The sequence below is a fragment of the Manis pentadactyla genome, chromosome 5 (assembly GCF_030020395.1).
Source record: "Manis pentadactyla isolate mManPen7 chromosome 5, mManPen7.hap1, whole genome shotgun sequence".
Taxonomy (NCBI): Eukaryota; Metazoa; Chordata; class Mammalia; order Pholidota; family Manidae; genus Manis; species Manis pentadactyla.
Genome location: NC_080023.1, coordinates 158,788,023 through 158,810,252, shown reverse-complemented (window position 1 = coordinate 158,810,252; position 22,230 = coordinate 158,788,023). Strand labels below are relative to the sequence as shown.

The following is a 22,230-nucleotide window of genomic DNA, read 5'->3' as shown; positions in this document are numbered from 1 at the left end:
CGCGTGTGAAAGAGAGAACACCAATGCAAAGTTTGGTGAAGCAAATGGATCCTTTCTCAGAATATGTTTGAATGCATTGAATGTAGTACATAGGGTAACAAAGAAAACCAATTACATTGAAATGTAGTTATTGAAATAAAAATAAATAAACATGATATAATAATACGTTTTATATAAGAATATCTAGTAGTAAAGTTCCACAATTTAGTGGTAGAGAACGTAAAAGACATTCCCAGTTATCTGTGACAAGTACAAGCAATATATAAGTATCTGTGCTTCTTGTGAGTCACAAGTCCTAAGTGCACCTAAGTCTATTGTCTGCTTTCACAGTCAAAGAAAGTGCTATCAAAGTTTAGGGTCCCTGAACTCTATCCTATTGTTTAGTCTTCAGATTAGTAACACTGGTTGCCTGTAGCCTTTGATCCTGGCTCTGTCCTATCTCCATACGTCATTAGCACTTCTCTATCAGATAGTTTTCAGTGATTTGAATTTTAACTACCATTATTGTGTTCCATCAAATGGATGTTCAATAGTATTTCTCAATATTTAAATTTGTGGTCAGTTCCAGGCAGTTGTAAACCACACTGAGATAAACATGCGGCACTCACATTCCTCCAGTCAACATGCACTCTGAGTCCAGTCTGTGTCCAGCACTGGCCACGGCTCTCCGCACGGGCAGGAATCGAGACAGACGCACTGCCTTCTAAAAGGCAGCCTGCTGCTGGCTCCTTCATTTCCTGCAGATGTCTTAGGTTATGCTTCCTTTTTATTTATCGAATACTTTACACAGCAGTTTGCATATTCAAAGCCTCTTTAGGTAGGTGTAAATGTGTCGTGTCCTCCCACACCATGAAACCTAGGCTTAGGAAAGTTAAGTAACTTTCCCAAGGGCACACAGCTAACAAGAGGCCGAGCTGAGAGTTGAACCCTAAAAGCTGGGCTCCAGAATCTCCATTCCTGATTCATACCCTCTGCTGCCCTCCTGGAAATTGAGTCCCTGAGTCAAAGGGCTGCATGGTCTTGACATTTTTTTGCTACGTGCAGTGGAATTGTGGAAGATTTTAGATGGTACCACCATCCCCTCAGCCCAGGCTTGTCTCTCCCTCCTCCTTCTACCCCCAACCAGGGACATACTGCTGTGGCCCGGTTCCAGTTCGTGCCATCAAGGAGGGCGACCTGAGCACCAAGTACGATGCACCTTTCGTCTTTGCTGAGGTCAATGCCGACGTGGTGAACTGGATGCAGCAGGAAGACGGGTCCATGCACAAGTTCGACAACCAATCGCTGGTGGTGGGGCTGAAGATCAGCACTAAGAGCGTGGGCCGTGATGAGCGGGAGGACATCACCCACACCTACAAGTACCCAGAGGGTAGGTACCCTGCTCCCCAGAGCCTTCAGCACAGCCTTGCAAATAAACAGCCCATTTAACCAGCCCAGCAGGCTTGTATGTGTGTATTTTATTTGGCAGCCTGTATACAGCAATGAACTGCAGGTTACTCTCCCTTTTAAGAAATCCCTTAGAAACAAGAGCAAACTTACCAGTATCCTAAGTGGGGGTGGGCATGGGGATGGAGGAAGAGGATTATTCCTTTAGAAAAAGAATTCTATATTCCACAAAGGATTCCTGATAGTTTTTAAGTCTTGCTTTTGGGTTTGTTTGATTCCGTAAAACTGACGGGGAAAGACAGGTGTATAGGAGAGGCATGCATCTTAGAAAAATTAATGACATTCATGTTGTTTGTTAGCAATATTTATCAGTAATAGGACCTACTGTAAATGGGCAATTCCACATTTTTAAAAAATTGCAACATTTGTACTAGAGAGGCTTAAAAATCCAGAGGGGCCACAGAGGAGAGGTCCCTGGAACTCTGTAGTGTTTTTTGTTGCAGTGTCTCATGTATGGCTGGGAAGTGAGCATGAAGGTGGATGGGGAAGGGTTAAATTAAAGAGAAATGGATAAGAGAATGTAAAGATAATAAGATGGGTCCAACCAGACACAAAGACAAGGCTTTTTTCTGCTACTAATGCTGAATCACTAGGGAAAAAAAGGATGCAGCTTATTTGTAAACCTGGATTTGAACACATCCAGGCACCAAGTCAATATAATAGATATTTTCAAAGCATCTACTGTGCGTCAGGCACAGCAGGGCTCACAGAGGTGACTGAAGAAACCACAGTCCCTGCCCTCACTGACTTTCCAGGGCTGTGGGGGGCTTGGGTATTAAGTGGCCATGCTCTAGCTGGAAGGGATAAACAAGAAAAAGATGGTTTCCCTGGCCTCTGAAAGGTCTAGAGCTGACGTTTTGATAGAAAAACTAGATATGTACCTAACAACACTGGGGAAAAGAAGAGAAGCAGAATAGGAGATAGGAAGATGGAACATAAAGGAAGGGACAATCATTCCTGGAGAGTTCCACAGGTAGGGAAAGGGAGGGAAAGGATTCCAGGTGCGTAATCCCTGTGCAAATGCTTGGAGGTGACAAAGTTTGCATTTTATTAGTGTTTACTCTGCACCCAAGCACTGTGGTAAACATGGGGTATGACACAAAGGTAAGTCAGACTGTCTCAGTCCTTGAGCAGCTCAAGAGGGTAAGTACATAAACAGAAAACAACTTGGTTAGCTAAAAAACCCATGATAGGCAGTAGGCAGCTGTGAAATGCCAGAAAACATTGTCACTCATTCATCCTGGTCAGAGTAGGCTTCCTGGAGGAAGGGTCATTTGAGGCTGGGTCTTGAGGGATGTATAGGAGTTTGTTTGTGGAGCATAAATGAAATATTCTTTCTTCCTCCTAGCATAGAAATGTAGAAAAGGGGCTCCTTTGGGGATCATCAGAAGAAGCCTGCCCCAGCCTCCTTCTCACTGATCCCTATTCCAGCCATAATGAAGCTCTCTTCCCTACCCGCACAGGTTCCCCGGAGGAGAGGGAAGCCTTCACGAGGGCCAACCACCTGAACAAGCTGGTTGATAAAGAGGAGATGGGGGTGGCCATGCGAATTCGAGTAGGCCAGAGCATGAACATGGGCAGTGACTTTGACGTCTTTGCCTACATCACCAACAACACGGCCGAGACACACGCCTGCCGCCTCATGCTCTGTGCCCGCACGGTCAGCTACAATGGGATCCTGGGGCCTGAGTGTGGCACCAAGGACCTGCTCAACGTTTCCCTGGAGCCCTTCTCTGGTAAGGCTGGGTGTTCCTGGAGCAGCTGGACCACCGCCTGATGACGTGTTCGGTGGTGCCCTGAGCACTTAGCCTGTGTACCTTACCTCACAGACACATACATGGCACCGACTCTGGGGCAGGCCCTGTCCTAAGCACTTCATAAATAGCAACCCATTTAATTCTTATGACAAAAACTGGGGTGGATGAGTTCTTTTATTACTTCCATTTTCCAGATAAGGAGGCCGAGCACGGAGAGGTTAAGTAATTTTCCCAAGACCACACAGTTAGGAAGTGACAGGATTGCGGTTCTAGAAGAGGGGCTGCCCACAGAACTTCCTGCGATGGCGGAGATGTTCTCTGCCTGTGCTGTCCTGTGCGGTGGCCCCTGGACGCTCCTTGTGGCTACTGAGCACTTGAAATGTATCTAGTGCAAATGCAGAGCTAAAGTTTTACATCCACTTAATTTAAAGATAACCAGCTGCAGGTGGCCAGAAACTGTGGCTCTAACAGCAAAAGGAGAACAGGAGTCTGGTCCTCTGTGGGGAGAAGTGTTTTCCTCCCAGGCATGATCTTCTGCTTTCCAGTGGCCCCCGTGCCTGGCCTGGCCATCCTGTGAGACTGGCCTCTATCCCTGCTCTGGGGTAAAATAATTGTTAGTCGAGCCATCTCTGCTCCCTGGCTTTGTCACCACATCTGGGTACCTTATTTAAGTGAAATTAAGTTACCTAAATTAACTGAAATTAAAACTTTAGTTCTGCATTTTCTCTAGCCACACGCACCTTCCTAAAAATAAGCCTGAGGCCCTGAGAGGGGTTGTGGCCACCAAGGTCACCTAGGAGGCAGCACAGAGCCCAGTCTCCTGCACCCCAGTAGTGCAAGCCTGACTGCTGCATTTGGAGACTGTAGGCAGGAGAAGCGCAGGGGGTCTGGGAGTGGGGAGAGGACCCTAGAGCCGTGTAAGACACTGACCATCACCTAAGAGTGATTGTGTAGAACATCCATCATCCCTGAGGCCTCGGAGAGGAGCATCCTGCTCACTCTGTCAGGAAGGTGGATAAACGGCCACCTTCCTGAACCATGTCCCCATCAGGCCCATGGGAGTCATGAGCCAACCAGGTCTGACAGGGAAGAGGCTGTGCATAGAGCAGCCACCATGCTAAGACACAGAGATGGTGGTGAGGCCCAGGGCGGGGAGTCCTCTGTGTTTACAGTCCCTCCCCTTCCCCTTTATTTTGTTTTGTCAAACCTGTAATGTTTCCTCTCCTCTATTATCTCTGCCTCCACCCTTGGCCTCCATGGGTCGGCAGGTAGGGTGCAGGCCTCCAGTTTCTAAGAAAGCCTGTGTTTTGGGCCGAGGCCTGTGGTATTCACAGTGCCACCCCAGCTCTTTCTACCTCGGACCCACCATGTGCACTCCTAGAACCACGTTCTCAGAGCAGAGCCCCCGTCAGGGTCCCCAGGCAGATGGGAAGCCCTCAGGGTAGAGCCCCCGGACACCGGGGCTGGGGTCCCCATGTTTACCCTGCTAAAAGATGTGTTCTGAGGCCAGCCAGACCTGGCTTTGAATCTGGCCTCTACCATCTTCTAAATGTACAATCTTGGGCAGGGAACACATGCTCCCTGAGCTTCAAATCACACTCATGCTTTAAATAGTACGCCCACCTAGGGGGCTGCTGTGAGGACTGAAGGAGATGTGTGCTCAGGCAATAGCGGGAAAGTGTAAAATTCCTGGATGTGGTGGGCTTCTCTTCCCACTGAGCAGAAGTGCAAACAGGTGTTGCGAAGCTGAGACACCTCAGGGCACCTCCTGTGCCAGACAGTGGTCCCAGGTGTCAGGGGCAGAGCACCATCCCTACAGGTGTGAGAGGTGGTCAGGACACCCAAGTTCTAGTTCTTCCAATTCTGGGTCACTGAACAAAGGCTGAGTCATCTCTAAAGAGGCCTGCCAGCCCCTTTGGGTAAACACACACTAGTCAGTTCATTTTTGTGCTCAGAACTGCTTCAAAGGGAGGAAATGACTTTCCTGGAATGTGTTACGCGAGGTGAACTCGTCAGGATCAGTGATGTCAGAATAACTTCTCCCTGTTGAGTTACCGTTTGCCTCCCAGATGTCACGGGGTCCCTTGGAGCATTGTTCTGCTGAGGCTTCAGCCAAGCCTGTCAGTGGTGCTCATCCTCCTGGGACGTGTTCAGAACAGAGGGGTCCCTCCTGCTGCAGAGACACATGAGGGGCACAGCCTGCAGGAAGAGGGCAGAGGAGGGCACAGGTCCCATGTTTTGCCCTCAGGCTGCAAGGCGGGGCTGGTCCAGGTCGCCCTGTGATGATAAGATCTGGGGCATTTCCACATGCTGATAGCAGGAAGCCAGGCCTAGGACAAGGGAACACAGTCCCGTTGCCCCCACCCCTGCCTCCTCGCTCAGCTGCTCCTCTCCCTTCCCTTCCTGCCCGCACCCTTTCTGTCTCCAACCTCACTCCTCCCGGTGGGTCACTGGGAATTCAGCCAGTGTGGTCTTGGTGATCATGCCCAGGTCACTTTCCAGAACAGGGCAAATGATCTCCGAAATGACTAAGACTGACTGCACACGTTTCCTTCTCGCAGCCAGCTTCTGGCCCAAAGCCAAGGCTGGGGTCCTTGACCCGTGAACAGCAGTTCTCAAAAGGTCCAGCTCCACCCTGGCTTCAGCCTCCTGGAAAAGTCAACAGCTGGGACCACGTCCTCTGAGCTCCTGGAGGACAATGTTTTCCTTCTTTCCTGTGTAGTGGGTCAGAGTTTCCACTCCATTCCACCAGGTCCTGCCCCAGGAATTTTCACTCTGTGTCCCTTTTGACAGGTTTGGTTTTCTTCCTCTCACGTCATCTGATCAGCGGTTGGGGCAGATCCACCCCGGGAAGGATGGCTCGAGGGGTGGGCATGCTAGCGCAGCGCTTTCCAAAGAGTGGGATGTGGACCACCAGGGTGCACGGCCGGGGCCAAGACCTTGAATAATGTGGGAGAAAGTGACTGTCTCTCAGGTCTTTCCTGTGACCTCAAGGGGACTGTCTCTGCATGCTGATTGGTCTCAGCAGCCCTCAGCCTTACTAACCTCTTGGGGTCTCAGACTCAGAGCCTCAGCAGACAAGATTAGCTGGCACTGAATAAGCAGGACTCTGTTTGCTTATGTTTATTTTTGTCAGTTACCTTCTATTTAGGGTAAATGAGACTAGTTCGCTGCAAATAATGATGAAGTTTCCCTAAGCAAAAATGTTAAAAAGTATAACATGAACTGAAAGAAAAATAATGATACACTTAGATGTGTGAAAGATCATGTGAATGGCTGGGGTTTGGGCAATGCTGGTCAAGGGGGTGGAGGGAGGGGACGGGTGGCAGAGAGACAGCAGCGTCTCCCGTGCACCGGAAGGGCAAGGAGAGGCTGGCTGGGCTCTCGCTTGACAGGGGAGCCCGAGGAGCTGAAGGGATTTGCCCAAGGCTCTCTGTGCCCAAGTGGACCAGCAGGGCCCACAGCACATCTCTGGGTCCTAGTGCTCTGCTCTTTCCATTGTTTCTTCCAGCCTTTTACAAGCGGACCCCCAGTGCCCTCATGCCTCAGTGTTCTTGTCAGAAAATGGGGCTAAAAACCACACTTCAATTCTCTGTACTTGGGAGGGGTTGCCCCCGCTGGCTTCTTTCTCACCTCCTCTTTACTGTGTGGCTTTTGCTCTGAAATGACCTCTGGTCTTAGCTCTGTCCAGCACTGCTGGATTAGCAGGTGCTTAGCTCTGTCTAGCAGGTGCAGAGAGGAAACAGGAACAGAGAGGGAAGGTCATCTTTCAGGGTTCACACAGCCAGTCTCCCAATAGCCAAGCAGGACCAGGTCTCCCAATCTGAGCCCTTCCTGGCAGAAGTGTGTCTTTATCTGTAAAATGGGTGCAATCCCACTGGCCTGGGGAGAAATCGAGGTCCTGAGAGGTGGAGTGATTTGCCCAGCATCACCAGTTAGCAAAGGGCAGAGGCAGAATTAGAACCCAGGCCCGGCACAGCTCCAGGGCTTTCCCTACCAGCTGTTCTGCCACCCTCCCCAGCCCCTCATGGGAACCGTGAGGCCAGGGCAGGGTCGGGAGGAAGCCTGGAATCTGCCCGTCCGCTCACCTGCTCTGCTCTGTGTCTCGTGGAGATGCCACAGAAGAGGTGGAGCCATGATTCGGCTCTCATGAGTGCTCTCCCCTCCGCACCCCTGCAGAGAAGAGCATTCCCCTCCGAATCCTTTATCAGAAGTACTGTGACTGCCTGACAGAGTCGAATCTCATCAAGGTGCAGGGCCTCCTCATGGAGCCCGCTGCCAACAGCTACGTGCTGGCTGAGAGGGACATCTATCTGGAGAATCCAGAAATCAAGATCCGGGTAAGAGGGGTCTGGGCAGGATGTGGGGGCAGGGCCGGGTCCCAGGACAGGCCCTGCACATGCACACGCCTGCACCCTGCATCCTCAAATCATTGGACCCTCAGGGTTCCTCAAATCCTAGCTTCATCAAAGAGAAGCATCGTGAAGCCAAAAGAATTTGGGACTTAGAGCCTCTAGGAATGAATCCTAGAATCCCAGAGTGCTGGGGTCATGGGGTTTAGGAATCTCAGAGTCATGGACCCTTAGAAGCTAAACTCCTAAGGCTAGATCCCCAGATCTGGGGGCCTGGTTAAGGCACAGACTCTGGAGTCTGTCTGAGTTTGTGCCTGGGTGGCCCGGGGCATGTGCCCAGTTTATTCATCTGTAAAATGGGGTTGATACATCCAGGAATGTTGGAAGAATTAAATACACATCCATTGGGAGCACACAGAACCACATCCGGGGCATTATAAGGGCTCAGTGAAAGCTGTTCTCTCACCACCATCGTCAGCATCACAGCAATTCCCGTGGAGGAGCCAAGGCCTCAGGGCCCTGAATTTAGCAGTTACAAATGAACGGTAAAGAGTAGAAGGAAGGGGAGTAAGCACTGAGTGCCAGACACTCGGCTAGGAGCTTGCACACATTAGCTCAGCGAATCCTCATGAGAACCCTGCGGTCAGGCATTTCTCTCCTATGAAGAAACCAAGGATCAGAGAAGGTAGTAACTTTCCCAGGGTCACAGTCAGGAAGAAGGTCCAAAGCCTGTGATCTTTCCACTCCAGACCCTAGAACAAGGGAGGCACTTTATTCATCCCCTGGGTCATGCAGAGCCTCACTGCAGCTCCACGTAAGAGACCCAGGCAGGTAGCATCATCCGTGTTTCCAGATGAGGAAACTGAGGCACAGAGGCAGGAAATAATAGTGGCAGACCAGGCAACCAACTGGGCTGAACTGCAGCAAATACAGAGATGCCCAGTGGGCCCCTGCCTGCCCTGTCCCTCACACAGCCCCTCACATCTGCCCCGGGCCCTCTTCCAGATCCTGGGAGAGCCCAAGCAGAATCGCAAGCTGAAGACCGAGGTGTCCCTGCGGAACCCACTCTCCCTGCCCCTGACAGGCTGTGCCTTCACCGTGGAGGGGGCCGGCCTGACCGAAGAGCAGAAGGTCGTGGAGATGTAAGTGTTGGTCACTCCAGTGGGGGAGCCTGGGAGCAGAGGGCAGTTGCTAATGGGGACAGGGGTTGCCCCAGGCACTGACCCTGGCCCATAACCCATGCCCACGCACCTGCCCCAGGTACCCATGTATCCATTCCCAAACATGCTTGAGGCAGGGTCCCCACCCTGAACACCCAGAGAACATTAGCTGTACCCCATGCACGTGTCTTCACAAACCTATACAGTTACGCATTCAATCACTAAGCGCCCACATCCTGAATGTCTGCACCCATACCCATGTAGGTGTATCCTCAGATACTTATTTACATACATAGACGCATATGAGCATACACACTACTTTTTGCTTTTTTATTGTTATGTAACTTATATACAGTAAAGAACACAAATCATGTATGTATAGCAGGATGTACTTTCACACGTGGTCCCCTGAGCACACCCACTCTTACCCCCAAGCACACTACCCCTTCCATATTTGTGCATGTGCGCGTGCACGCACAAACACACACACACACACACACAGGTCCCTCTCCGCATAGTTGGGCAGACTGCCCAGGCCCTCAGAGAGCAGTGAGGGGGCCCTGTGCTCAGGTCTCAGCAGTCCTGAGACATCCTGGCCTGACCCTGTCGTGAGGGACCAGGCCTGCACCCCTGTCCTCACCCTCCTCCTCTCTCCCTACAGCCCGGACCCTGTGGAGGCAGGAGAGGAAGTCAAGGTGAGGGTGGACCTGCTGCCCCTCCACGTGGGCCGCCACAAGCTGGTGGTGAACTTTGAGAGCGACAAGCTGAAGGCTGTGAAGGGCTTCAGGAACGTCATCATTGGCCCTTCCTAAGGGGCCCCTGTGCCAGCCCCACCTCGGCCAGCCGAGGCCCCCAGATAGATCCTAATCGTTATACCATGCTAACAAGCAGAGTTGTCCCTTCTTGGGCCCCTGACCGCAGGGCAGGGGTGGGCTGCCTCTGGTTGCTCTTTGGAATGGAATGTACTTCTGGCCCATCCTGTCCCCATGAGCCTGTTTCCTCATCCCCTTACCTGTGAGGAATGTTCTGTACCTCCACTGACCTTGGCTGACTGGGCCTGGGGCAGGGTAGGAGGGACCCCCACCTCCCTTTGCAGCCCAGATGCCATTTGGAAAGTCACTACCCACCTGCCAAATTGTTTAACCTACTCCAGAGCCCCTTGGAGCAGGCGAAAAAGAGGCAGTGTGCTCACTGGCTGGGTCAAGGAGCTCAGCTCCCTAGCATGTCCTGTGCCTCTTCCCCAGGGGCCCTCGGGAGAGCCAGGGCAGGTGCAGCTGGCGAGGGACCAGGGACAGCCAGACCCAGGGTCCCCTCATCCCGGCAGCCCTGGCCCAAGAGCCCCCACCTGCCTACCACTGTGAAGCACCTGCTAAGTGACAGACGCTTCCTGGTGCTCACATGGCCACCAACACATTTAATTGCCATGGAAGCTGCAGAGTGGGATCTGGCCCCTCACTTCGGCGGGCTCAGAGAAGGTGTGGGCTCGAGAACATTTGCAAGGCTGGGTGATGTGAGGGCTCGGGAACAGAGCCCAGGCCTTCTGACTCCGAGTCCAGTGCCCTGTTCGTGACATCATCCCTGACCTGAAGATGTCAAAAGAGGCCATTTGGGACCTGAACAAAAAGACCCAGTTGGGGCAGGGAAGTGGGAAAGGCACTGGAGTGGTCACAGCCCTGGGTTCAAGTCCAGCCAGCCACTGTCTTCTCCTCTCTGGGTTCAGCGTCCTCACTGGTCATAGGAGTAGTTGAACCAGCTCATCTCTAAGGCCTCTCAATTCTGTAGTTCTGATGCCTTACATGACCTGGCCTGGCAAATGACAGTGAGTCCTACTCCCTGGCTCCTTAGACCACAGGCCCAGGATGTTTCTGAGCCTGACCCATGACCATGGCCACCCCCCAGCCTCAGCCCTGTCCAGGTCCCCCACCTGTGCCAAGGCACCTTCCTTCTGACTCTGGTTCTAGGGGAAAAGAGCCCCAGGGCCCCTGTCCCACCCATGAGCCTGCCTGCCACGCTGCCTAGACTTCACACAAGCCTCAGCTAACTGCACTGGCCACTAGCCAACAAGGTCAGCACCTCAGGCACCCCGTCTTTGCAGGATCAGGGCCCTAGAACACAGCCCTTGCCCCTGCGTACACATCATCTCTGACTATATCCCTTCTCTCTGCACACGACTGGGCATCCCTCTGGCTAGAAGAGGGAAAGTGGTAGAATTCTCTGTCTGGGGTGGGGTCACAGCCTCCTGGGGCCCCCAAATCCCAGAGAAGGACTTGGAGCATCACGCTGGTGCACTCAGAACTTTCTGCACTGCCCAGGAAAGAACCACACAATGAGCCGACATGTATATATTCCTAAAAATATCACTCTGTTTCTCCATGGTTTTATAAACGCTTTTGGGTTCCAAGCAGGCATTAGATGTGCTTTTGAGCCACGGGGAGTGAGCACTGAAATAAAAGGGTTTATTTTTCACATTCAATCAAAGTCTGACCTGGTCCTATTTATGCTTTTGAGGAGGGTAGATGGATGAACTCACATCAGGACCAGCCGCCTCCTGCCGAAGAGTTTTTCACCAGCCCCAGTCCCCCAACAAGTGTAAACTTGACTGGCATTCAAGGCTCTACACAGACTACCTCCATCTCCAGGCTTTTCTTTGAACAAACCATGCTTGGGCCACAGTGAACTTCCCAAGTCCCTCCAGATACCCTGTACACTCATCAATGTCTTAGTGTTTGCGTGTGTTTCCCCCTGAGCCTGAAGTACCCCTCCTCTTTCTTATCCATCTTGCAAACTCCTACTGATCCTATAGTGCTTAACACTAAAATCACCTCTTTGTGAAGCCTTCCCAGATTTCTTCTCAGGCTCCCAGAGCCCTGGAACATGGACCAACTTATGCATTGATCACCATGAATTTTGTTATATCTTTCCCCCTCCCCATCCTATCAGAAGTCCTCAAAGGCAGGGATCAAGGATCTCTTAGATACTAACAAATGCTGAATTGGTTAAATCAGTGTATTTCAGTTCAGCTTCCATATGACCAACAGAAATATAATGTGAGCCAGAGATATAAGCCATGAAATTTTCCAGTAGCAGAGAAACAGGTGAAATATGTTTTGGCAATATACTTTATTTCTGTGTGATCCCAGGAGTGTGGGGACTTGGTCATTCATCTCATCCCCCACTGACAAGACACTAATACATGTTTGTTGATTGAATGGATGATGGAGGACCATCTCTGCCCTCAGAGAATGCATGTTGAAACACCTGACATGCACTTAAAAAGTGAATCAAAATGAAAACATGACGTCACATTTTCTGGGTGCTGAGTCCTTCTGTTCCTTGAAAACTACACCAGTTCTAGCCTAGATGACCTCAACAGTTTATCAATTAGTGACCAGCTGGAAAACAGAAACCACTCAGCTGTTCCAGGCAGAGAGGGAGTTCTAAGGGAAATTGATTCCAAAGGCATCTAAAGGGCAGGAAGAGCAGAGGGTGGGAAGGAACGACACCAGAAATTGGAAAGCAGCTGCCTCTCAGGAAGGCCAGGAGCGCTCGAGCCAGTACTTGCCACCTGGCTGCTGGGGGCGCTGTCATGGCAGCCCTGGACCCGGCAGAGCTGCTAGAATCTACGAACCCTGCCGAAGCTGTCCACGGCGGGAGCCAGAGGCACGCTGGCTTCTCTCATCCTCTTGCCTTCTCTCCACTGGCACATCCTAACCAGAAGCCAGTTGGCAAGGGGCTCTAGAAAATATTGTCAGGCTTCCGGCCCCATGAAAACAGAGATAGCAAGGCAGAAGGGGGGGATGGGGCAGGGGGTGGAATGGAACTGAATAGCTGATACCTATGGCCTCTCCCTCTGCTAAGAACACCCTTACCAGCATGTCTACCTAAGGAACTTTTACTCAGCCTTCAAAACCCTGCTCCAAGGAGGCCTCCTCTTAGAAGCCTCCCTGGACTATAGCCAATGATGCCAACCACTGGTTCCCCTTGGCATATCACAGAAAGCCCCTTACAACACTCAGCAGTGTGGATTGGATACAGTTGTTTTGTACCTGCTCCATGTTCTGGAGTACCCCAAGGGCAGGGCAAGGCAGGGCTTGCTCCCACAAGGGCTCACCAAGTGGACTCAGGACTGCCAACTCCGGCTCCCAGGCTTGATTGTCTCCCCACTAATGGGCAGGGCAGGGAGGCCCCAGCCAGGTCTACCAAGGCCTCTCCTGACCAGCCTCTGACATCCCACTAGCCAGGAACCCAGGAAAGAGACCTGCTGGTCACACAGGCCCATTTCACATACAGAGAAAATAAGCCCAAGATTCTGCTCCCCAAAGCAAATATCAAGGCTGAGTCTGGGTCCTCAATTGCAGTGCTGGGTGCCTCTCTGTGGCAGCCCAGAGCCCTGGGATCAGGAGCCTGGGCTCTGGAGTCAAAGAGGCTGACTCTGGAGTCAATCTTGGCTCTGCCACAGATTTGCTGAGTGGTTTCAGGAAGGTTCTCAATGTCTCTGTGCCTCCACTTTCTTATCTGTAGAATGGGAAGGCTGTGGGTCTCCTCTCACGATTAGTGTGCAGGTTCAATAAAATGGCACACATAAAATACTTAGCTGGCTCCTGGCCCATTATGATCCTAATAGCCAACTTCCTCCAGGTCAGGGACCTGTATGTGCATCGGGTGTCTATTCCTCAAACAGCTCTATTGTATTGTTTACCCCATCTTATAGATTTTACAGTCACAGAAACCAGGCAGCTTGCCCTCCCCAGCACACAGTCTAGGCCAGAGGAAGCCTGATTTCTACCTGAACCCCCAGTTCCCACTGAGATCCAGGGTACGTGGGGCAGAGGCCTTCACACAAGCCCAGACAGACCTTGCGGAGTGGGGATCTTATCCGGTCTCTCTTCCCACCCCTAAAAGTCTTTCTCCTCTCCAGTTGCTGTGGTTTACCTAGGATGCCTGCCAGCTCACCCCTGGGCCTCAGGCCAAGCCCAGAATAACAGAACGTTGATAATAGAGTCCAAGAGGGAGGGGCCTAGGAGGGAGGGCCAGGCCTCCTGCAAAAGCGTGCCTCGTGGGGCCATGCCTGGGTCAGCACATACACTGTCCCAGCCTCTCTGCTTCCCTCCCTGGCAAGCCTGGATAGACACACAGAGACACACACCTGGGAGACCGTGAAGCCTTGTGTTCTGTTTTAATGAGGCAAAGCCTGCAGAGCCCCATTAAAAGCAAAAGCAGTGAGAAAACAACAGTGCATAGAGGCTTGACAACTGAGACTGTGACACACAGTGATGCAATGAATCTCACAGACCTCAAGCTGAGCAAATGAAGCTCACACAGAATGCTAGAAACTCCATGATTCCACTCCTATAAGGCTCACTGACAGGCAGAGCCCATCTGTGGTGTTCCAAGTCAGGAGTGTGTTCTCCCTGGCAGGGGAGACTAGATGGGAGCAAGAGGGGACCCTGGGCGATGGGGCTGGTTTTGGATTGCTTCCTCTGGGTGCTGGGTACCCTGGTACATTTGGCCTGTGAAAATGAGTCAGCTGTGTACACAGAATGGTGTTCTTCTGTATGTGTGGCCTACTTCAATAAAATTTCATAAACTACAGTCTTGGAAGTTTCTAAAATGAAGTCCAAGGGGGATGGAGGAAAGGGACTCAGGTCCAGAATCCTCTCCATTTCTTCTTTCAGGAGATGGGATACCAGCAAAGTGTACCTCCTAAGGGATACTGGGAGGCTTAACCAAGATGTTTCTCAAGTAAATATGAGACTAGGGACACAGAGTTTGTGTGCCTTGCTTGCTGTGACCCGTGTGTGGCACATAAGCCATCACTGAAGATGTTGGGTAAATGAATCTAAAGCTGTGTTTTTATGACCTCAGCTAATCCTCAGAACGTACCATAGGGATTATCATCCCATTTCCCAAGTGGGGAAACTGAGGTTCATAGATGTGAAGCCGTTCAGTCATCTAGCAAGTTGATGGCAGAGCAGGAGTTAGAATCTAGCTGATTCTCCTGTGCATTCCACTGAAGGGCCTGAGAGTGGAAGGGATGGCTTGATCCCCAACCCTGGACACTGGACATAGCCAGGCTACCCCCACCTGGAGGGTCTGAGAAAGCCACGGCTAGAAAGCTGGGCTTATAAACATAGTTACCAGACAACCCAAAAATTCTAATCCTGGCACATGCCCCAGAGAAATGAGAACATATCTCCATACATACAGTTATACAGGAATGTTCCTAGCACATCATTCCTCCCATCCAAGTACTAACCAGGCCTGGCCCTGCTTAGCTTCTGGGATCGGATGAGATGGGGCGTGTTCAGGGTGGTATGTATGGCTGTAGACAAGCAGCATCGTTCCTAAGAGTCCCAAAATGGAAACAACCCAAAGGTCCATTAACAATGGATAATAAACCCAATGGTCCAGATCAATGGATAAGCAAAATGGGATAAATCCACACAATGGAATATTACTCAACAATAAAAAGGAGTGAAGTACTGATAACTGCTACAACAGGGAAGAACCTTGAAAACCTGATGCTCAGTGCAAGAAGCCAGACACAAAAGACCACATATTGTATGATTTCATTTCTATGAAGTGTGAAGAAGAGGCAAAGATCTGGAGACAAGGTGGACTGGTGATTGCCTGAGGCTAGGGGATGGAGGGATTGTGGTTGGGGAATGGGATTCAACCAGGGAAAGCGTACTGGGTTTCTTTTTGGAGTATTTACATGTTCTAAAATTGATTATGGTGATGGATGCCAACTCTGTACTAAAAGCCATTGAATAGTATACTTTAAAAGGGTAATTTGCAAGATATATGAATTATATCTTATTAAAGCTGTTTAAAAATAATTATTAATGAGGAGGAAAAAAAAAAAAAGAAGGCAAGCCACAGAATGGAGATTTGATTCTGAATCAGGAAGTCTTTCAGGATATGCTGGGTGTCCTTGAGTAAATCTCTTCCCTTCTCTGGGCCTTAGTTGCCCCTACTGTCAAATGGGAGGGGAGAGAGTCGGGGCAGAGGAACTCTGAAGCATCATCAACTTGGGTGACTTCTTACAGCAGTTGTCCATGATGGTGCCTGCTTCTTGCCTACCCTGTGAAGGTGGGGGTCTCCCAGGAGCTAGTAAACCTCTAATCATTGATTGAGGTCTTTGCAGTTAGATCTGGGCTTTCCAGCCACAGACCACAATTCATCAGCATCCTTTAGGATGACAGAAGAGATGCTTCCCCAAACATTGCTCTCAGCTACTACTCTGTGTAAGGAAGGAAACCAGAGGTATGGGTGGAAATCCCAGTTCCTCCCCAATTCCTTAGCTGCCAACTCTACATTAGCTCCTCTCAAGGTCATCCTGAAAGAGACAGACAAAAAGAGACTGGGGAGAGCCAAGATGGTGGCGTGAGTAGAGCAGCGGAAATCTCCTCCCAAAACCACATATATTTTAGAAAATACAACAAAGATAACTCTTCCTAAAAGAGAGACCAGAAGACACAGGACAACAGCCAGATCACATCCACACCTGTGAGAACCCAGCGCCTCATGAAGGGGGTAAGATACAAGCCCTGGCCCGGTGGGACCTGAGCGCCCCACACCCAAGCTCCCAGCGAGAGGAGAGGAGTCGGAGCGGGGAGGGAGAGGGAGCCCAGGACAGTTAAACACCCAGCCCTAACCATCCGCACAGGAGCACAGACACTGCATGCATGGGGTCCTGGATACTAGGGAAACAGGACAGTAAGACCTGTGAGTGGGTCCCTGCAGCTGGCGCCCCGGGAACAAAGAAAAGCGAGTGCTTTTTGGAAGTCTTAAAGGGACAGGGACCCCACCGCTGGACAGAAGCGTCCTGGGACACTTAGTCCAGCAGCAGGGAACTCCAGGCACCCTAAACCCCTGGATAGCAGGGCAGCTCAGAGGCCCCTAATAGAGATAAACAGCCTCCCGGCCGTTCCCCCTCCAACGCGGCTCCACCATATCGGAGCAGGAGCCCGAGGCAGGCCACGCCCACAGCAACATCAGAGATAAACTCCATGGCGGCCGGGCAAAAATCAGAAACCCCATCTGCGCACAGATGCCCAGCACAAGCCACTAGAGGTCGCTGTTCTCCCAGGAGAGGAAGGCCACAAACCAACAAGAAGGGAAGTTCTTCCAGCCTTCACTCATCCCAGCTCTGCAAACTATCTCTATTGCCATGAAAAGGCAAAATTTGAGGCAGACAAAGATTACAGAGACAACACCTGAGAAGGAGACAGACCTAACCAGTCTTCCTGAAAAAGAATTCAAAATAAAAATCATAAACATGCTGATGGAGATGCAGAGAAATATACAAGAGCTAAGGGATGAAGTCCAGAGGAGATTACAGACGTCCAGAGGGAGATTACAGAAGTGAAACAAACTCTGGAAGGATTTATAAGCAGAATGATAAGATGCAAGAGGCCATTGATGGAATAGAAACCAGAGAACAGGAACGCATAGAAGCTGACACAGAGAGAGATAAAAGGATCTCCAAGAATGAAACAATATTAAGAGAACTGTGTGACGAATCTAAAAGGAACAATATCCGTATTATAGGGGTACCAGAAGAAGAAGAGAGAGAAAAAGGGATAGAAAGTGTCTTTGAAGAAATAATTGCTAAAAACTTCCCCAAACTGGGGGAGGAAATAATCGAACAGACCACGTAAATACACAGAACTCCCAACAGAAAGGACCCAAGGAGGACAACACTAAGACACATAATAATTAAAATGGCAAAGATCAAGGACAAGGACAGAGTTTTAAAGGTAGCTAGAGAGAAAAAGGTCACCTATAAAGGAAAACCCATCAGGCTATCATCAGAATTCTCAACAGAAACCCTACAGGCCAGAAGAGAATGGCATGATATATTTAATGCAATGAAACAGAAGGGCCTTGAACCAAGGATACTGTATCCAGCACGATTATCCTTTAAATATGAAGGAGGGATTAAACAATTCCCAGACAAGCAAACGTTGAGGGAATTTGCCTCCCACAAACCACCTCTACAGGGTATTCTAGAGGGACTATTCTAGACGGAAGCACTCCTAAGACTAAACAGATGTCACCAGAGAAAATAAAATCACAGCAAAGAAAGCAGACCAACCAAATACTAACTAAAGGCAAAAAATAAAATCAACTACCCACTGAAAGAAGTTAAAGGAAACAAGAAAGAGCACAGAATAAAACAACCAACATATAAAGAATGGAGGAGGAGGAATAAGAAGGGAGAGTAGAAAAGAGTCTCCAGACAGTGTATATAACAGCTCAATAAGCGAGCTAAGTTAGGCAGTAAGATACTAAAGAAGCTAACCTTGAACCTTTGGTAACCACGAATCTAAAGCCTGCAATGGCAATAAGTACACATCTTTCAATAGTCACCCTAAATGTAAATGGACTGAATGCACCAATCAAAAGACACAGAGTAATAGAATGGATGAAAAAGTAAGACCCATCTATATGCTGCTTACAAGAAACTCACCTCAAACCCAAAGACATGCACAGACTAAAAGTCAAGGGATGGAAAAACATATTTCAGGCAAACAACAGAGAGAAGAAAGCAGGGGCTGCAGTACTAGTATCAGACAAAATAGACTTCAAAACAAAGAAAGTAACAAGAGATAAAGAAGGACATTACATAATGGTAAAGGGCTCAGTCCAACAAGAGGATATAACCATTATAAATATATATGCACCCAACACAGGAGCACCAGCATATGTGAAACAAATATTAACAGAACTAAAGGGGGAAATAGACTGCAATGCATTCATTCTAGGAGACTTCAACACACCACTCACCCCAAAGGATAGATCCACAGGGCAGAAAATAAGTAAGGACACGGAAGCACTGAACAACACAGTAGAGCAGATGGACCTAATAGACATCTATAGAACTCTACATCCAAAAGCAACAGGATACACATTCTTCTCAAGTGCACATGGAACATTCTCCAGAATAGACCACATACTAGGCCACAAAAAGAGCCTCAGAAAATTCCAAAAGATTGAAATCCTACCAACCAACTTTTCAGACCACAAAGGCATAAAACTAGAAATAAACTGTACAAAGAAAGCAAAAAGGCTCACAAACACATGGAGGCTTAACAACACGCTCCTAAATAATCAATGGATCAATGACCAAATCAAAATGGAGATCCAGCAATATATGGAAACAAATGACAACAACAACACTAAGCCCCAACTTCTGTGGGACACAGGAAAAGCAGTCTTAAGAGGAAAGTATATAGCAATCCAAGCATATTTAAAAAAGGAAGAGCAATCCCAAATGAATGGTCTAATGTCACAATTATCGAAATTGGAAAAAGAAGAACAGATGAGGCCTAAGGTCAGCAGAAGGAGGGACATAATAAAGATCAGAGAAGAAATAAATAAAATTGAGAAGAATAAAACAATAGCAAAAATCAATGAAACCAAGAGCTGGTTCTTCGAGAAAATAAACAAAATAGATAAGCCTCTAGCCAGACTTATTAAGAAGAAAAGAGAGTCAACACAAATCAACAGTATCAGAAATGAGAAAGGAAAAATCACGACGGACTCCACAGAAATACAAAGAATTATTAGAGAATACTATGAAAACCTATATGCTAATAAGCTGGAAAACCTAGGAGAAATGGACAACTTCCTAGAAAAATACAACCTTCCAAGATTGACACAGGAAGAAACAGAAAATCTAAACAGACCAATTACCAGCAACGAAATTGAAGCAGTAATCAAAAAACTACCAAAGAACAAAACCCCCGGGCCAGATGGATTTACCTCGGAATTTTATCAGACATACAGGGAAGACATAATACCCATTCTCCTTAAAGTTTTCCAAAAAATAGAGGAGGAGGGGATACTCCCAAACTCATTCTATGAAGCTAACATCACCCTAATACCAAAACCAGGCAAAGACCCCACCAATAAAGAAAACTACAGACCAATATCCCTGATGAACGTAGATGCAAAAATACTCAACAAAATATTAGCAAACCGAATTCAAAAATACATCAAAAGGATCATACACCATGACCAAGTGGGATTCATCCCAGGGATGCAAGGATGGTACAACATTCGAAAGTCCATCAACATCATCCACCACATCAACAAAAAGAAAGACAAAAACCACATGATCATCTCCATAGATGCTGAAAAAGCATTTGAAAAAGTTCAACATCCATTCATGATAAAAACTCTCAGCAAAATGGGAATAGAGGGCAAGTACCTCAACATAATAAAGGCCATCGATGATAAACCCACAGCCAACATTATATTGAACAGCGAGAAGCTGAAAGCATTTCCTCTGAGATCGGGAACTAGGCAGGGATGCCCAATCTCTCCACTGTTATTTAACATAGTACTGGAGGTCTAAGCCATGGCAATCAGACAAAACAAAGAAATACAAGGAATCCAGATTGGTAAAGAAGAAGTTAAACTGTCACTATTTGCAGATGACATGATACTGTACATAAAAAACCCTAAAGACTCCACCCCAAAACTACTAGAACTGATATCGGAATACAGCAAAGTTGCAGGATACAAAATCAACACACAGAAATCTGTGGCTTTCCTATATACTAACAATGAACCAACAGAAAGAGAAATCAGGAAAACAACTCCATTCACAATTGCATCAAAAAAAATAAAATACCTAGGAATAAACCTAACCAAGGAAGTGAAAGACTTATACTCTGAAAACTACAAGTCACTCCTAAAAGAAATTAAAGGGGACACTAACAGATGGAAACTCATCCCATGCTCGTGGCTAGGAAGAATTAATATCGTCAAAATGCCCATCCTGCCCAAAGCTATATACAGATTTGATGCAATCCCTATGAAACTACCAGCAACATTCTTCAATGAACTGGAACAAATAATTCAAAAATTCATATGGAAACACCAAAGACCCTGAATAGCCAAAGCAATCCTGAGAAAGAAGAATAAAGTAGGGGGGATCTCACTCCCCAACTTCAAGCTCTACTATAAAGCCATAGTAATCAAGACAATTTGGTACTGACACAAGAGCAGAGCCACACACCAATGGAACAGACTACAGAATCCAGACATTAACCCAGACATATATGGTCAATTAATATTTGATAAAGGAGCCATGGACATACAATGGTGAAATGACAGTCTCTTCAACAGGTGGTGCTGGCAAAACTGGACAGCTACATGTAGGAGAATGAAACTGGACCATTGTCTAACCCCATATACAAAAGTAAACTCAAAATGGATCAAAGACCTGAATGTAAGTCATGAAACCATTAAACTCTTGGAAGAAAACATAGGCAAAAACCTCTTAGACATAAACATGAGTGACCTCTTCTTGAGCATATCTCCCCGGGCAAGGAAAACAACAGCAAAATTGAGTAAGTGGGACTATATTAAGCTGAAAAGCTTCTGTACAGCAAAAGACACCATCAATAGGACAAAAAGGATCCCTACAGTATGGGAGAATATATTTGAAAATGACACATCCGATAAAGGCTTGACGTCCAGAACATATAAAGAGCTCACACGCCTCAACAAACAAAAAACAAATAACCCAATTAAAAAATGGGCAGAGGAACTGAACAGACAGTTCTCCAAAACAGAAATACAGATGGCCAACAGACACATGAAAAGATGCTCCACATCGCTAATTATCAGAGAAATGCAAATTAAAACTACAATGAGGTATCACCTCACACCAGTAAGGATGGCTGCCATCCAAAAGACAAACAACAACAAATGTTGGCGAGGCTGTGGAGAAAGGGGAACCCTCCTACACTGCTGGTGGGAATGTAAGTTAGTTCAACCATTGTGGAAGGCAGTATGGAGGTACATCAAAATGCTCAAAACAGACTTACCATTTGACCCAGGAATTGCACTCCTAGGAATTTACCCTCAGAATGCAGCAATCAAGTATGAGAAAGATCAGTGCACCCCTATGTTTATCGCAGCACTATTTACAATAGCCAAGAATTGGAAGCAACCTAAATGTCCTTCGATAGATGAATGGATAAAGAAGATGTGGTACATATACACAATGGAATACTACTCAGCCATAAGAAAAGGGCAAATCCAATCATTTGCAGCAACATGGATGGAGCTGGAGGGTATTATGCTCAGTGAAACAAGCCAAGCGGAGAAAGAGAAATACCAAATGATTTCACTCATCTGTGGAATATAAGAACAAAGGAAAAACTGAAGGAACAAAACAGCACCGGAATCACAGAACTCAAGAATGGACTAACAGGTACCAAAGGGAAAGGGACTGGGGAGGATGGGTGGGTAGGGAGGGATAAGGGGTGGGGAGAAGTAGGGGGGTATTAAGATTAACATGCATGGAGGAGTAGGAGAAAAGGGAGGGCTGTACAACACAGAGAAGGCAAGTAGTGATTCTACAGCATTTTTCTATGCTGATGGACTGTGACTGTAAAGGGGTTTATAGGGGAGACCTGATATAGGGGAGAGCCTAGTAAACATAATATTCATCATGTAAGTGTAGATTAGTGATACCAAAAACAAAGCAAAACA

At 48.2% G+C, this 22,230-nt stretch overlaps 1 protein-coding gene across 2 annotated transcripts in view; it reads left to right on the top strand.

Annotated features, from left to right (window-relative positions):
- TGM2 (transglutaminase 2) overlaps positions 1 to 11,193 on the top strand; it is a 31,975-nt gene extending 20,782 nt beyond the window's left edge. The window contains exons 9-13 of one of the 2 annotated variants that reach the window (XM_036902308.2): positions 1,127 to 1,369; positions 2,910 to 3,182; positions 7,383 to 7,543; positions 8,561 to 8,697; positions 9,377 to 11,193. In XM_036902308.2, the coding sequence (XP_036758203.2) occupies positions 1,127 to 1,369; positions 2,910 to 3,182; positions 7,383 to 7,543; positions 8,561 to 8,697; positions 9,377 to 9,527 (965 nt within the window). In that variant the 3' untranslated portion in view covers positions 9,528 to 11,193. Of the gene's footprint in view, positions 1 to 1,126; positions 1,370 to 2,909; positions 3,183 to 5,764; positions 6,509 to 7,382; positions 7,544 to 8,560; positions 8,698 to 9,376 lie in introns of those variants that run through there. The other variant, XM_036902309.2, reaches the window with a different exon arrangement.
- The last annotated feature ends 11,037 nt before the right edge of the window (positions 11,194 to 22,230 follow it).